Below are 14966 nucleotides of genomic sequence, written 5' to 3' on the forward strand. Positions count from 1 at the left end.
TGAATTAATAAGTTGACCCCTTATTTGCAAACTTGAGGATTGAAAACGCAAACTGCTTCCTGATGATCTGTACATTCTATCGAGTAATAAATAATTTATGAGAGATTCAATCATTATCTATGGTATTCCATATCTCGGGAACTAAAACAGACGGAGTTACGCCCTCCCCCGCCCCCTACTCCCGATACCGATTGATTCGAGAAAATTCGAAACTTTTACGGTGTTTTAAATCTCACATGTGAATCGAATGTTGACCCCGGCAACCTCCGTTGAGGTTCTGGGGTCTCGGGTCTCTGAAGGACCGCTAAATATACCTCAAATAGCACCATTAACCAATATAGAAACTGACAAAAATGTTAACTTAGCGTTGGATCCGTCAATATTTAATGAGATAGGCAACTACGTTAATTCCGCATTTAACAAAATCTCCAATTACTAACTTTACAGATCAGTATGCAACTCCTAACTTTCAACTAACATTTAACCCATGAGAGCCTAATATGATACGTTGCATGTCGGTATAATTACAGTGTGTCTAGGAGAAACTATCTTCAATTTTGTTGATAGCAATTAGCATTAATTAATACTTCCTAATTTCTACATTTTGCATGTTAAAAGGAATTTTCTTGCATGCGTGCCTGGAGGAAGGTCACATATAGAATTCTTTGGTACGTATTGTAATGCGAGCCTGGCACCCCTGTCCATTCCCAGAATATAAATGATATTCCTACTATAAATCAGAAGTCTTGAAAGAAGCTTTTTGATAAAGGAAAACTTCGTGGAGTTAAAAGGACTAAAATGCAGCGTTAACCTGAGCTAAAGGTAGACTAAGGTGAAAAACACGGCCATTTTGCATTTACTAAAATATGAATTTGAAACGCTGCAATTTATGTGCTTTTGGCTCGACTAAATTGGAAAGAAGATTGACAGACCACTGCAGGCGCTTGTGAACTTGAGTGATCCGTATCCATGGAGAAAAAACGAAAAAATCCAATAATTGAACTAGATATGAAACACTGTCCGGTGGCATGGGATTAAAAACATTTAAAAAATCGGTAAACGAGAACGTTAAATGCAGGTATTAAACATAAATGGAGAGAACTTATGGCAAATTGGAAAATGATCTTGGAAAGACAATTAACATTCAAGGGGAAGATCTATTTAAGATTCCATTCACAACATCACACCATGTCGAACGCATAACTGCCAACCGGTTTCTCGCGTCTTGCATCTAGCAAAATGACAAAACCCCTTAGGGGTCCTTTTCACAGGGCATACTTGGGGGGCTTTATAAAAAAAAAATTAATTTTAGAACAAACGTCCCCTCGATGAGTTCGACAGAAAATTCATATCGGAACATCGAAAACGAAACATTTTTAATAAAGGGGATGATGACCTCAAAAAGGTTTTTAATATAGTAATATCGGGATAGTTTTCAACAAGAAAAAATGAAAAGAGACATTTTTGAAAAGTTTAAAGAAGATTTTAGAGTTAGAAGGGTATGAAATTGTCAAGAAGCACATTATCCTCGTAAAAAACTTCGTCCTGAGTGTCAGGAAATTCGAAAATCGTACAGTAGGAGGTGCGAGAGATTCTGAATTTTTGAGATATGCTAGATTAGATTGTTGCCAGCACTAGATTCTGCTGCTACGCAGCTAGATCAAAAAGAAATTCAGCCAGAAGGCGTTCCTCCGACCGACAATATTCCTCTGTGAAGAACGTTTTTAACCATTCCACGAAACGGCACCTCAGAAGTCACCCAATCATGTACTAAAAGTTAAAACGTTGAAAACAGATTTGGTTGGTCCAAAAAAAAAAAAAATCGCAAAAGTAACGGAGCTGGCAACTGACGCCCTGCCACGTTCTGACGTCACACGGCGCATCTCATTATTTGCCGCAATGAGCAATTTCAGACAAAAAGCTCAAAATATTTTTCTGCGTTGTTTTTCTTAGTATTTCGATATTTTCAATTTGTCGAGACTATGTTATTCAAGCGTTTGCGTTTATAATAAGTGAAGACAGAGCAGAAAACAGAATAGGAGGAAGAGATGTTTCGGCTCAGAGCAGCTAGTGACGTTTTATCAAAGCTTAAAACCGTTTTCCATCCTTTGGCACGACCCGCTACCTATGTACCATTTCAGGTATCATCTTTTGTATGTTCAGATTCGAGTGAAGATAAAAATGTTTATTCCATTAATTTAATATGCCTACACCCTTAGGGCACTTTCGAGGCGAAGGTGCTTCGAGGACTCCTTTAACCTCCACAGAAATTCGTTAAATAAACTGAAAGAACTTACCTGATAAAGGACGAAATAACGAAGTTGCCATTTTTCCGATGTTGTTGACTTTTTCCACAATGAACCCTGCATTTTCGCATCGCCATTCGCCCGATCTGACAAGAAAAGCAGCTGGGTTTCATTAACTTTAATGGACTTTTGCATTTTAGGGCTCAGCAGGGACCCGGAGGTGGAAGACTTTTTTGGCTCTTTGGAATCCTTGGATTCTAAAAAAGAAATTAAGCGTCCTCTCATGTGTTCGAATTTTAAGCACAGGAATGGGTGTTGATTTAAGTTTGGAAAATTGCCCCCACCGACCCCTCGAGGGGCCCGGCAATTAGGAATTGCGATGGAATTCATAAACTCATTAACGCTTTTATTAACGAAAATTGATGTACATTTTAAATTAATCACAGGAATATTTTAAAGAAAGACTCCCGATTGACGAAATATCAAACCGAATTGTTAATGCCCGGTTTACAGTCCAGATTAGACGTATTTTGGGCTTGTATACATCTCCCCGAGTTAGTAGCTCTATTATCGACCAAAGTCATTTGCCAACTAAACTGAATTAACAGCGATGGAATTACTCGACAATTCCTAATTTAGTAATTTCGATTTGTTTGTACATCGAAGTACTTAACTGATCATTTAGTATGTTATCATTTAAATATATTGGGGGAGAGACATTGAATGGGTCGCTAATTAAATACGCCTGCCTGTTTATGTTTCACAGGTTCAATTTGCTATGTACCGGGTGTCCTTTGTAGGTGCTTTGACTATCACTGTTACCGTGGCAGTTACAGCCACTAACGTCGTTGTGCGGCGTTGCCACGTGCCGCGTGGTTTCGGAGATATTTGGAAAATCGATTTCGTTAAATGTTTTCCGAAATATCGCAGTGGCCACGCGACACGGGGCGAACCTTGAATATACCCTTTTGCTAAATCAATCACACAAACGATCACTTTTTCTATTTTAACGGGCTTTGTGAGAGTAGAGGTACAGTTCCCTTATAACCTCATGTCTGAAAAAATCGAGGAGTTTTGCAACTTCTCTCTCTTTCTCTCTCTCTCTCTCTTTCTCTCTATTTTTCTCTCTTTTTCTCTCTATTTTTCTCTCTCTTTCTCTCACTTTCCTTTCCAATGCATGACTTTCGACAAAGAAAGTTTCGATTTAATTAGCACATTTAAAACGGTCTTTGTTCTCTGCGTGTTATTTGGAAAATGCCCGATCTAACGAGCTCCATACCGTGTTGTTCGTTTTCATAATTCAACCGATTCCATAACAAAAACTCAATCAAATACTGAAAATATTTTCCGTAATAAAAAACAAAACTTCGATTTAGGAAGCGAATATGTAATTTTTCGCGTTTATTTCGGTAATCGCGGACAGATAAGATCACTGGACCGTTTTGTCGAACCTTTTAATTGAAACAAATCAGTACTTTATCAGCGTTTCGATCGCGCCGAAGGGCGCTCTTCAGATGGACAATAGCTCACGACATAAAACACACGAAACTGGATGTTTAATCATAACAGCATAATATACTAGGTGTTAATGCAGATTCGCGCTTAAGTCCACTCCAAGAGGCCTTTGAAACTCGAGTAAAATCACAATGCATGGTACACAACATCTGAATGGACTTCCCCGACCCATAGGTAGCCATTGTTCACGATATCTGTGCAAACCTGACAAATCTCTAATTCCAACTTCCGGGATTGACTAAAGTTGTGAAACAAAGATCTATGCGGGTATTTCTCTCGGGTTTTAGTCATATCTACGAGTAAAGATAGAAAAATGAGTATCTGTTACAATATGAAAATTTTAAACAAATACTGAGATTTGTATGAAAAGAATTAAAATGCATGTTTGCTGACCATTTAGCAAATGTTTGTTTTAGCTGTATTTATCCTGCCGAGCAGTATTTACCTTTTCCAAGTACAATATTGGAGCCTACAGACATGGAAAATAATGCAAAAACTTAACTTTCATTTACCGATTCTCAGTTAACTAGTTGACCTAACGCTAATTATCCTGGACCGGATTAAACTTAGGTCTTTTGTCGCACATCGCATCAACCCTCGGAAAACTGTCGGCTATATGAAATTCAATAAACTTTTTCAACTCACTACGTTTAAATTGGGAGTCAAAACTTTCGAGGCGCCTTCGATTTGTCCTATATTTGAGACCGAATTTCCCTTCGGGAAAATTGCCATTCATTACGTTAAATTTCAAATAACTCGCCTTAAATTAAAAAAAAAACTCCGGGGAAAATTTCGTTCATGATTTTTATTACCAAAAAACCGTCAAAACATATTTTAGACCTGAAAAAGTGAAGCTGAAAACGCAGTTCAGGAAAGCGACTGTTTCCTTATAAGCCTCATTGTGCATGTGGCATACGAGATCGTTATTAGAACGAGAGATGCGACACGGTAAAATACATTTGAAGACTTCTTATTTCAAATTGCTTTACAATTCGGAGGAGTAAAATGGAATAAAAAAATTAGAGAGAAAATTGGTAGCGAGGAAGAAAGGAGAGAAGCAGTGCCGAGTACGGCAAATAATAAACTTGGAAGAAAATGGCTTTGGAATTGCAACAAGGACTAAATACGGATAAAGGCCACTCCAACCGGCCACGGGACATGCCATAAAACGGAGAAGGGCACATTGAGCCTTAACCAGAATTATATTCGTAATCAATACCCCCTGTCTGGCCTCCTTGAATAGAGGAGCCAGATACAAACCCGCTCCAACGAATTTTATAAAGTAAACTTTTTTGATTTGGTCTTAAATATTAAATAAGCAGTTTCTTTCCAAAAGTATATTAAAACTTCGTGTTTGGTAAGATTATGCTTTAGGTCCCCTGTTGTTTTTAGTGGGAGTAGTATAATAAACGTTAAGCTGACAATTTTAAACTTTACACAAAGTTTAACTGAAATTTAAACTTTAGAGCGTTTCTACCTTGAACTTTTTGGATGCACGTGAATGAGTATTATTTGAACTTCAAATTGTCTGACTAATTTCTGCATTCCATTATTCGACCTGAATTGACCTATTAAACAGAAAACAATAACAAAAATCATCTTGTCACGGTAAGTTAAGTTAAGTTAGTCGAAATCGGATCTGGTTGATGACCAAATTAAAGCTTCAAAAATTACATATAATAATAATATAATTCAGGTAATTTACAAAAAAGTTTTAATTAAAAGTCGAGCCGGGTCAGGTTAATGGAAAAATCATTCAATAAGAATTTGGGTCAGGTCGAATCACTGGGACAACGACGACTAAAATATTGAAAATCAGTCCAAGTCATTGAGACAATCGCGCGTAGTGGGAGAAACTGATTCCCGGACGCGCGTAGCAATCGTAACACGTGCGATTGCGACACACTTAAGTGTTAATTGAGTATTTCGAAAATTTTTCAAAAGTTCGGCCTGCACCCCTCACAGGGAGGTGAGAGGTTTTATCCCTAAGAGGTGCTCAGGCACCTCAAAAGACCTAAATCGCAATAATAGAATTTACATAGTAAGAAAAATATTACCTAAATAAGGAAACTATTGCAAAATGGTCGTTTCTCTCGGTGAACCTCCCAAGATTTCCTTTGATCGCGGCTTACAAAAATACAGAAATTTTAAATCTCTTTACGCGCACACAACATAAAATTTATAAATTATTTTAAACGTTTCACCGGAGAAAGACGCGTAATGAAATGTCCATAGGCATAACGGTCGCCGTAGTACCTAGTAGGCCTTAAATTTACAGTAAGTCTTGAAATAAAAGCTCCGACATGGTGACTCGAAAACGCGGAAGCGAAATATTAAAGATTTTGTTATTAATTATTCAGTAATTTGAAGCTGTGGAAGTAAACCAGGAGGCAAAAAAACCCGAAAAAAGGTAACTGATCACTCCCTGTTGCTATGGATATCAACATAAAACTCTTATCACGTGAAACTGGATATCTTTTGAGCTGCAGTATCGTGCTCTAGTCTCTAGATCCCAAATGACAATTTATTTGATGCATGAATCCAGCACCCCATAAAACTTTTCTCAGCATATCCCACATAAATCATAAGCTTACTTTTATTTCGAAGCTTTTTTCTTTATGTAAGCCACGCATGCAGCAAACATCCCTTAGATTATTCAAATCCACCGTCTTTCCATATCATTTTCCCTGATGAGGCCATTCAGTGTCCTAATTTAAAAACGGGGAGACGTGGTAGTACTTCAGAGAAACAACTCCAGATAATGTTGCTGAATTCTTAGAAATCTGTTGTGATTTGTATCCGCATCTCTTGAATGTCGGGTTTTCCTTGTCGAAGATCCTTTATTACCTTGCTGATTCTTTTTCTTCAACGTTTACCTACGACAGCATGATTGCCCTTCTCATTCGAGGCTATCGCATTTTCTCTACCTAAATGGATACGATTATAGAGTTAGAGCAGCTTTACTAAGATGGGAACTTTCCTTTTTAAATCAAAAATAGAATCGGCCTCAGGTTTGTGGCCCAGTGCTCCTTGAGATATCCCGATTCAAAAAATACCATTATGAGTTGATAAAGCTCCTTAGATACGAAAACACAGGAGAACTGAGTTGGATTAAATTCCTTTGTTATCTCTTACCTAATTCTTGTGTCACAAGACTTTAAAATTACGATCCTTTTCAAGAATTTCAGGTCTGGGAAGCTAATACGATTAAGTTTAGTAAAAAAGCTCATAATGCTTGCGTAATTTAGTAGCCTAATTGCCGTGTGTTAGTTATCATAACAGATCGCGGTATGATTTACACGTGTCTATTAATAGAAAAATTCGGCAATATTACTCTTGGATTTGATTACCAAACCCATTTATATGATCAATGAGATCTATTGTTTCGAATTTGTGATTAATTATTCTAGTAAGGCCTCGTTTGACTTTTAAACCGACCTTGCCACGGCTTTCGGTCTGCAAGAGCTTAATTACGAAATTAAACATGTTTTAATTCTTCGAACAGCAACTTTTTTTTCACGTTTTTAATGCGGAACAAGAGGGATGGAAGAAATGATCTTTTTCAATATTCCTTTAGGGTCGAAAGCTTGTATTCCTGTTAAAAGTAATTAAGTATTCCTTTTCTGTCCCAAAGAGATCGAACGAGTTATTAAATAAAGTCGCGTAATTTTCTAATCAAGTAGTGTTTCGTACTGAGTTAGGTCTCGAAGGTTCAAGAAGACTGATGTAGACACGCTGGTGGGTAGTACGAATTTCTTAGTCCAAAAAATAATTTTGTTTAAACCATTGACCATAAGTTACTTTAGGACCACCTAAGGTCAAATTGGAGTTTCTGAAGTGCCTAAGTGGGCTTAAATACAATACTGATTGCTACAGGAGCTCTCCATGCTTTGGCTGAAATTAATGGATCCAGATATTCACAATAAATTCCTTTGAGGCGAGGATTTATAAGATCCCGGTCAAAGGCTTATTGGCACATGGTTAAGACATCCCAAACGAGGCCTTCAGGAAGCCGAATGAAATTCCGGATTAAGCATCAAGATTAACGTGATTCGAATATTCCCGGCCTACTCCCGGGATTCAATTAAGCAGAACAAGAAATTTGGGAAAACTTCGAGCTTTGAATCCTGATTTTAACAATGTGCTCATTACATTCTAGAAAGTTGCTTACCAGACGTAGATATACTTGTTGAGGGGGCGGTGGAGGCTCCACTTAAAGACATGTTTTCTAGAATTATTTGCCCCTCGGGGGTTATCCTTGGCCCTAAAAATAAGCAATTACCTTAAAAGCAAGATCAAAATGGAACATATGTAAAATACATAAGCAAAAAGCCTAAAGCTCAAGGGAGCGTAATATAAACACTAATTTTATTTCCTCTCTAATATGGAGTCGACATACTGAATCTTTAAAATTTTATTGATCAACCCGTTTCCGTATAAAGCGAGTTTTTCAATAATTTCCTTTGTTCCAAAAGACCTGGCGATTAAAAATTATTTTCCTGGCAATAAGGCTTAGATGCAAGCCTAAGAAGCTCTTTTGAAGCGCTAACAGGATGAGCCTAAGTCATGGCTTATCTGGAGAAGATCATTTTAGATGTCCAATCGCAATAAGCCGGAATTTGAGCCACAAAAGGTCAAAGGAGCATAAGTATCCTGGATAGTGTAGATTTTAATTTCAAAGTGAAGGTCAGTTGTTCTTAAGTGGATGAATATTTTTACACTCATTGGTTCCGTTTTAAGGGAATTATATATTAATAAATAAGTTTGTATAAAATTTAAATAATTTTAATATAATTACTCTAAACCTTTTCACCGCTTTTTTTTCGATTCAATGGAAATTATTGACCGAAACAAAAACTATCAAAATCAGATATTTCTCCTGCCTCCTAACAGACGTAATGCACTGGTTCGTTTATTTCGTATAAAAACATCGTTTCCGTATAATATAAATATTTTGTTTAATTATTAGTCATTATTCCATGGTTTTTGATGCGTGAATGGCAACTGAATGGACTCAGATCGTGCGTGTAGAAAACCTCAAAACAGGTCGATTGCTTTAAGTTTCCGCGTACCTTATTGCCGATTTGCACCGCTAATGATGCAACATTTTGATTGAGGCGCCAATCAACGTCGCAACGCCTAAACATATTTCGAAAGTTTATAGCATTTTTCTTTCTTATTATTACACAAAGGACACAACCCAATATCATAAAGGTTCAAGAACGCGGTAGCGTTTCGGCCTGGCAGGTATATGAAATGTTCTTTCATGAAACAAAGAAAGTCAGTTTTTCACAGAAAAGGATCCGATTCATACTCCTCTTCCACTTTGTTGTAAATGCTTCGCCCCTTGTAAAACGGAGACTTTCCAGAAAGTTTAAAAGCCAGATTCAGCACCGACCGTCCATCTAAGCTTTCGGAATGATTGTACGCTGCAATACCACGATATACGCCCTTTTATTCGTAGAAAAAGGCCATTTAGTTCTTTTTTTTTGCGATTTTCAAGCTATCAGTGATTTCATCATATTTCAAAGTAATTTTTGGAACGTCGGTATTTAGGCTAAATTGCATCCCTTCAGTGTTTCTTCTGCCTCGTCTGTTTTTGATTTATTTTAATTGACCTTTCAAGAACGCTGTTAAGTACCTTTTCTTGCCATTGTGACAAAGTGAAGCACTCAGTGAACCATAACATTAAATTTACGTTCTCCTACAGATAAAAGACATTAAAGCGGCATCAGATAAAACCAACATTTACTTTGCTTTTAGGAGAATTGAAACTTCTATGTGTATTTACAATAAAGCTGTTTCTTTAGTCCTACGTAAGCAATGCAAAGAATTTTCCTTTTCGCTCTAAATATCTTCAAAATGAAATGGATTAACTTTCTTAGAGTCTCATTTTTTCCGAAAGGTTAAACTAAAATGCACTTTTATTTTTTGTTAGTAACCTCCGTTATAAAATGAAATCTTGAGCTTTGAAGGCTTATTATTTTAAAAACTGCTATCTCCTTGCGTTTAAAAGTACTCTATATTTTATATGGAATTATTCCAGAGAAATTGGAGCAAGCCACGTTCTGTTACAAAAACCAATATAATTAATATTGTACTTAAAGACTGTTTCTCTCTCTCTCTCTCTTTGATTTTTTACTGCATCATCGAGGTCCTACGAGCTTCACCTTTATGACTTAACCCAAGTACGTTCCTGTAGCCGAAATTTCCGCGATCAAACCGTCCATTATATATATCCAACCGAAAAATTTCTTTCGCGTGTCCTGTTCCTATTGACTTTCCTCCCTCGAAACGGGAAAGTGTAGGACATGTTGTTGTCACTGTTTGTTAGCTGAACGTTAAGATGTGCCCGCAGTTAATTGTAGAAATAAATAAAGAAAAAAATAGGAAAATTCTTTGAACTTAAACTTCCTTGTAGCTAGGGAGCGGAGCATTTGCGGACTTTTGTTTATACGAACTTTTTTGCTCAAAATCGTGCGAATGGGAATAAAACTCAGTTATAGCGAACAAAATATTTTTAAACGACTGTGCTCATCCACGGGGTTTTTTCCTACAGAAATTGTTCGGAATTTATTTAAATCTGGGAAAAAAAAGGTATATTTCTGGAAAAATATTCCGTCAGCGTCACGACGCCGGTCCTCGCTTTCTAAATTTAATTGTACAGAGCGACATTTGTTTTACCTTAGGGAACCCTATTTAATGTGGAAAAAACATTTTTTTCGATTCCCAACCGGTTTCGTACAAAAACCGGACAAAAAACAGGAAAAAAAAATTGAACTTGTTTAAAATATGCAAAAAATAAAATTTATTCTCGGTAGTCCAATATTATGAAAGTTTTCTCTTGGTTTTAATTCATTTTGCTGATCTACAATCTGCATAATTCGTTTTTAGATAGTTTTACTTTCGTCGTTTTATTTTTACTTCTCTGTGTCTATTATTCCCGATTCATGCTTCTGATGTCAAACGTCCCGATGAAGACGCCATTCAGCGTTAAAGTCTTTAAATGTATCCTTAACATTTTGAGGAACTTTATTTTTCATTACCTAAGAGACCACGCCCCAGGAACCAATCTTCAGAACTTCACTTTTTTCCATTCTAACAGGTGTCAGTTAAAACCAGTTTCCGTATGAAAATGTTCGTTTGACGACATTATTCAAACGATATATGGTAAACATGATGATGGCTACACTTAAAAAACTGTGGGTTTTTTCACAGAAAGCAGAAAAAAAACGCTTATTTGTATTTGAAAATGCCGAGAAAATCCATTAAATTCGAGTGTACCTACGCATAAAAACACCCTCTGGAGCCACAGGATGGATATTAATTTGGATCGTTCAAATAGACGACAAAAGAGCGATACATTTCAACCAGTGTCTCATCAAATATTCATTTTCCAGTTTTTCGCATCAAATACTGTGGTGAGAGTTGTCATGATAAAAAATTGAATAAAACAAAATTAGATGTCGTTTAAATTTCGTTTCATACCCAAGGTCTCCCTCGAATCTATTACTTTTCGATCTGGGAGCGAAAAAGTTCCCTAAGGACCAGCCTTCCGAGCTCCCGAATTAGATGTTACAAAATCAATCACCAATCAACTATCCTGCATACCTCATTTGCATCTAAACAAACTCATCACTGACCATAAATCTCTCTCTTCTTATTGGTATCCGCTTAGTTCAAGCATGCGCTCATTTGTATATGTCCCATATCAAGCCGCGCCAGAAATCATGCAGTGCATCGAGCCTCCACAGCGAATTTGGACATAAATCTTACTTTTATAGACCAATTCCCGTTAAAACTGGCTCTGAACTTTTAAAAGCTACAAGGCTTAAGCCCTAAGCTTCCTGATTAATTTTATACCGTGTTTCCATACATTCATTAAGCAATACCCTCTTAACGAAGCAAGAAGGGTTACTCCCAGCTTTACCGAACTCGGGTGAAGTTTTTGAAGGTTTCAAGTTAAAATTGAAAGTTTACTTTAAGCATTAAGTTTTTGAGCAAAAAAGAGATAACTAAATTTCGGTTTTCCGTCTAATTTACCGCTACCTTAACTTTGGACAAATTCCAGAAGCCGTAATTAATGATGTAAATGACCTGACGTTCATCAGTGTGCCACCGAGGGAGGAATACTTGAAGGAGGATGAGCACTCCAAATAATTCTGAATCATTGCCTAATCCTCGGTTTAATTAGGGGGATTTAATTAATGTTTTTATAACCTCATGCTATTCAGGTCCATTAATTTATTTTTCAATTTTTTTCGTTTAAATCTAACGAACGAACCCAGCAGGTCCAATTTCCCTAAAGACCGATAAATATGCCTCACAATATCTGTCTTCATCCGTCATCATCCATCTAAGGATTCATATTTGTCCAGTTTTGGAAGACTCGCATGTCCTGCCGAATCCAAGTATGCATAATGCATAATATGCAATGAATGTATTATGTTCACGGCAGGAACACCTCGGGATTAATCGCCATACAAATTTGCCTTGTTTACGCTATTACGTTTACATGGGTTATTTCTGGATTAACTATAAGCGTAAAAATGCTTTATTAAGCACAATTTACTCCTTACAAATTTAATAGAAAACTTATTATGCAGGACAGGATGACGTCAGTGCAAAGATGGAAAAGTGGTGCTTTAAACTCACTAATTGTCGAGGTAAGCCGCACGGTTAAGCAAGTGACGCACCTTTATTAGGTAATTGCGTGAAAAATAATTGTTTCCCTCACTAAAGGGAAATGCTTCAAATGGTAATTTTGTGCGTTTTTGCAACATTTATGTTAGAAAAGAAAAGTTAAAATTAAGTTTAAACTCCGCGTTTATGTTCTTCCCCCGGCGAAGGTTTGGCGCAAAATTGGCGCTAAATTTAAAACCGAACGAGCTTTACTTGAAACTTGGAAAAGTGGCATAAAAAATTCAAACTTACTTTAAAAACACTTTTCAAGTTAGTTCTCCGATGGCAAGTCTTCTGGTAATGACGATGATACACCACGAAACCAGTTCCAGTGTTTCTCACAGTCAGAAAACATGCTGTAGACTAAAAAACAGATCCTATATGGCAGAATCAACCAGTAAGGAGATATTTTCAATGCGCAGTCGTACTTGTTGCTCCTTCTAGCTGTATATTAAGCATGATCAATATCATTCTCCGTGTAATTCCTTTACATGCAACAGGTTAGCATCCTCTAACGTTACTTTTGAAAGTTGGAAATTTGTTTTAAAGTTCGAACCTTCCAACTTCCAACTTTACAGACAACGTCACAAAAAGAGAAAGTTTAGATGATTTTGAATTAGGTTTGCGGTTAAATATAGATTTATTTAATATGCCAGGAAGCTTAAAGTTATGATGGACGGATTAAAGTTATCTCGGTACACCGATATCCGAGAGTTTCAACCAAAATTTCATCAAGCACGCAGACTGCCTCTAAACGGTTAGTAAAAAACTAAACTGCAGATGCCTGAGATAGATTTCACCCAACTCGCCTCATTCCGAAGATCGACGGTTTACAGAAATACCAGACTTCAAAGTTTAACCTTCCGAATACCGGATGAAATTTTCTACACAACGTCCTCGGAGGTCCCCATTCCTTCATTCCCAAATTTTTGTTAATATTCGAACTCCAAATTCGAGAACGTAGTTGCCAGTATCGCACCATAAAAAAGTTTGAGGGGCTAAAATGGGGCCTGCAGCCAAATATTGTGTCATCGTGTAGATTCTAACGGCTTCCAAAAAATAATGATGCGTGCCTTTTTGACCTCCTATTTTATCACGTCTAAAATTATTAATAGTAGTAGTAATAGTAGTGGCAGTAGTAGTAGTAATAAAGAGAAAGGGAGAGAATTCATCCTCCGTTTATGAACTATCCATTCCGAAAATGAGACTCAACCATAATGGCTTTTGTCTAAATATAATAATTTTTAGCACATAGAACATTCTAACAAAACAACATGTAAGTCCACGGAACTTTGAAAAAGACTAATTTTAATAAAATCCAATAAATAATAAAGATAAACGGAGTCGTATTTAAGTGAACTTAGGTTTATTGTTTTTTTTTCGTTTGATTGCATAGAAAATATCAAAGACATACGAGTTCGGTAAAAAATAATTCTAAAGCCGACGTAACTGGAAATTTTTTGTTAACGCACGGTACTTCCAAAATGGCGCATTCCACTAACACGTCTTGCAAATTACAACAAATTAATGTTTCTGTATTGTTCTTTAAGCAGCACACCATCTTTCGTTTTTAATACATACATTAACATTACACGCCCCTCGTTGCCCTAATTGCGCTTCTGTACGACAGGCGTTTCATCGTTCGAAGGGTAGGTTTAACCGGAGTAGATATTTAAACACGCCACCCTCATATCTCGAATATGATCACATCGTTAATATTTATAGTTATTGCACGTCTGTATAGACTTTTTTCTAATCGTTGGTTTTGATCTTCATAATCGACCTTAAAAATTAAGTATTTTTCAACTTGAACTAACCTGAATTAAGAATAACATATACTGTTTTCTTAAGACTCGGATAAAAGCTCGTGTTAACGATTTTGCCGTAAATTAATTCTGTGAGAAGCGTGTTACGGTTTTATTATGATTTATAAAAACATTTCAACAGCGCGAAAACTTGAGCCATAATGCTCCAAATGTCCTCCTTCGTCCAGATCCAGATTGGAATTTTTTTATGGTTTTTGGTAGTTGTTACTCCTGATGGCATTCCTTGTCCTGCAAGTCTCAATTTTTTTCCTGATTAAACTATTATGATTTAAATTTTCGTTGTAAACAAGTTTTATCCATCGTGGCTAAAATTCGTATGTCATTTATTCTCGAAAGTTATGATATATCCATGACAAACGGGGAAAATTGAGTAATTTAGGTCAGTTTAAAATAATAGATAAAACCTTACAATTTCAAACGGATAATAATCGCTATATTGATACCAAAGGAAATTAGTTGAAATTTAAATCCTATTAGCTTTCATTCACCCAAATAGCAAGATTGCCACCAGTCTTTAAAAAACAAAAATTTGAGAGATGAAATATTCAAAAAATGTAGTGAATTTTAATTATTTGACTTTAATAAATAGATTTGGCGTCATTGTAACTATTAACCACACCCCTTGCAAAATCGTTACCGCTTAACTGACGAAAAAAAAACAATCAGCCCTTGAAAATACACAATTTCAGTAGTTGCC

The 14966-nt window shown here is 36.5% G+C and overlaps 1 protein-coding gene across 1 annotated transcript in view; it reads right to left on the minus strand.

Moving 5' to 3' along the window:
- LOC136350423 (ras-specific guanine nucleotide-releasing factor 2-like) overlaps nt 1-12791 on the minus strand; it is a 48276-nt gene extending 35485 nt beyond the window's left edge. Inside the window, exons 1-3 of the mRNA XM_066302082.1 lie at nt 12696-12791; nt 7933-8025; nt 2298-2503 (exon numbers count right to left, since the gene is read on the minus strand). Coding sequence (XP_066158179.1) covers nt 2298-2503; nt 7933-7984 — 258 coding nt within the window. The 5' untranslated portion in view covers nt 7985-8025; nt 12696-12791. The remainder of the gene's footprint in view (nt 1-2297; nt 2504-7932; nt 8026-12695) is intronic.
- Nucleotides 12792-14966: the final 2175 nt, after the last annotated feature.

The sequence above is a fragment of the Euwallacea fornicatus genome, chromosome 3 (assembly GCF_040115645.1).
Source record: "Euwallacea fornicatus isolate EFF26 chromosome 3, ASM4011564v1, whole genome shotgun sequence".
Taxonomy (NCBI): domain Eukaryota; kingdom Metazoa; phylum Arthropoda; class Insecta; order Coleoptera; family Curculionidae; genus Euwallacea; species Euwallacea fornicatus.